Raw genomic sequence first — 2,732 nt, 5'->3', positions numbered from 1 at the left:
TACATAGCAAAAAAGAAAAAAAAAAATTCTAATATCTCAAATTAGTAAATGCAACAGTTGAACTACTTTTCCAGCTGCTTGTATTCTTTGTATAATACAGTAATAACTATGGACAGGCATGCAGTATTTTTAAGAAAAACTACTGTCCTTGTGTTGATTTTTCCATGAAAGAATTCTGAATTATAGAAACCAGGACACATTTCATTATAAAAATTCAATGTTTTATAAAAGCCCTCTAAAATCTCAGAAAGATCCTTTAAGATTTCATGTGTTTGAAACAAAAGTCTGAATATGCAACTGAACAAACTTGGAATCATTTGACCTCAGCAACAAAAACCAAATCTTTCTCTAAAGACAAGTATCTCATTATATCATACTTTCTTTTTCAGGATTCCTTTTGGTCCAATAACTTTTTCAAAAATATGTTTCCCAACATGAGCGTCGACAGCTGACAACGGATCGTCAAATAAATAGACGTCTGCGTTACAGTAAACTGCTCGAGCAAGACTGACTCGCTGCTTCTGCCCTCCAGACAAATTCACACCCTGGAGAAACAAGAAGTTAATGATCCTTTATTTACAGCTGAAGAGAGAGACAATTACAGCTTGTAAAGGACAGAAGCCATAGGTGTTTTATGCAAATTTGAGAAATTTCAGGATTGTATGAGATGCATCACAAACAATTTCACTACCACAATAGCATAAGCAATCTCAGTCAAAAACCTCTCACAAGGAAGTACATTTATTAAGTTCTCACTGTCAGTGAGAGGCTAGTGAAAGAACAAAAGTCTCTGCTAGTCTTGTAAGGCAATAAACGCAGACCAGCCTAACTAACTTTGTACGTTCAGAAGCCATTCTTCTCAGCTGTATTTCTACAGTGCTGCCTCTGCTTAAACAAACTGCATTCACACACTACAACTTGGCTGGCCTGCTGACCAATAAGGAAGATAAAGCTGAACCCTTTACTGCATCCGGGGTTGTCAGTTGGCAGCTGTACCCCACCTTTAACTTGTCAGCAGGCAAAGAACACGTCCCTGCATATATATCCCTGTCTTCTGGAGAACGTCAGCTTAACAGAATGCCGCGGTGGCCACCTGGTTAGTGGACACCTGCTCCCACAGCACAGCACTACAACATCCATGCAAGTTTCTACACCCGACACAGAACATACTTGTGCAATCAAGGGCCAGTTTTGGGGTGGTGGCCGTTTCTGTGGTTTGTTTTTTGGTTTTGGGGGAATTTGAGGGTTGAGGAGGAAGAGGGGTTGTTTGCTTGTTTCAAATGAAGTTTAGAAGTGTTTAGAATATTCTTCTCTTCCTGTTTCCATACATTTTTCTGCTCTACAACCATGACAATTTAAAAGAGACAATTAAGAGCTGTCACTGCAAGATGCTTTTGCATTTGTAATTGAGGACAGGTTTCCTCCTATTTGAGGGTTAACAGCAAGGGAAACATTTAGTATAAGTATTGAGATACCTTTTCTCCTATTTCTGTTTTGTCTCCTGTAGGAAGAATCTCTATGTCAGGCAGCAGTGCACAAGCCTCAACCACACGCTTGTACCGGCTCTCATTCCTCTCTCTTCCAAAGATAATGTTGTCTTCCAGAGTCGCATTTTGGACCCAGGCTTGCTGAGGAACGTAGGCTACTGAGCCCTGAAAGAAAAGCAGAGTTCCTTATTCAGTAATTTAGGCTAAAAGTCTGCACCCAAAGTCAAAGCACAGCAGGGCTTTACGAGGCTGGCAGAGCTAATGGCCTCACAAATTGCCTATAGTCATTTCAAAACAGCACAAAGTACTTCTTGGGCTACTGCCTTCTCCAAAATGTTATTTTTGTAATCCTCTCTAGAAGCCAATGTAACAAAGTTATAAATAAAGGAAAATAAAGGACTTTAAACAAAATATGATTCTCTAACAAACTTGGAGGAAACATTTGTTTGGAGAATATGTTTGCACAATTATTGAGTGTCAAAAGCCATTAGTTGTTCCATATAGTTAACGTTTATGTTCTGCATAAAACAATTTAATCTGGAATGCAAGGGTTTAACAAACACATCCCTGCCAAGAGATTTCTACAGAAAGTAGGGGAAGTAGTTTTTACATAAAAGTCACTTCAAAGGAAAAGACTGAGCTACTGTAAAGTATTTTGCTTTGAAGATGAGTTCTGCCTTCTGTTTCTGTACATATGATCACTGATCCAAATCTTACTTCCTTTATTTTTCCAGTACAATTTTGGAGGTTACCAAATGTGCTTTCTTTTAAATGCAACATATTTGTTTTGCTCTTAAAATAATTCTCTTTCCATACATTACAGCAGTAGCAAAATCTAAAACAAGGACTTTTTGCTTATTTACTTACTTCCAGGTCACTTTTCCCCTATAAGACCTGTGTAACTCTGATGTCTAAGAAGTTATAAACTACAACAGCAGATTTTCCCATGTGTGGGTTATTTGGGTGTACCCTGTTTTCTTGTAAATCTCTGATGGATTTATGAATCAATACTGCTCTTCTTTAGGCGGGCATATGTGTAACAGGGTCTTGCCACCTCATACATGGCTTCCAACAAGACTCACCAGAATACTTATCTTTGAGACCTCCATCATTCTTGTCTGGCTAAATCTAAAGCCAACATATCTTGAAGTTGTAGGGTCAAGGCTCAACAGGCAATTACATAGAGTGCAGGCTAAGGCACATACACAGCTTGTAAGGAAATCGAGCTAAAAAGCTCACTGATTT

General features: G+C 38.5%; 1 protein-coding gene across 1 annotated transcript in view; it reads right to left on the bottom strand.

The window, feature by feature from the left end:
• Positions 1 to 358: 358 nt before the first annotated feature.
• Positions 359 to 2,732, bottom strand: part of LOC103773980 (multidrug resistance-associated protein 1) — a gene marked incomplete at its 5' end in the record, with an annotated part of 21,234 nt that continues 18,860 nt past the window's right edge. Inside the window, 2 exons of the mRNA XM_008941362.1 lie at positions 359 to 545; positions 1,476 to 1,652. Of these exons, the coding sequence (XP_008939610.1) occupies positions 372 to 545; positions 1,476 to 1,652 (351 nt within the window). The remainder of the gene's footprint in view (positions 546 to 1,475; positions 1,653 to 2,732) is intronic.

The sequence above is a fragment of the Merops nubicus genome, unplaced genomic scaffold (assembly GCF_000691845.1).
Source record: "Merops nubicus isolate BGI_N331 unplaced genomic scaffold, ASM69184v1 scaffold20405, whole genome shotgun sequence".
In the NCBI taxonomy this organism is placed as follows: domain Eukaryota; kingdom Metazoa; phylum Chordata; class Aves; order Coraciiformes; family Meropidae; genus Merops; species Merops nubicus.
Note: the sequence above shows the minus strand (reverse complement) of the source record. Positions and strands in the feature narration are given on the sequence as shown.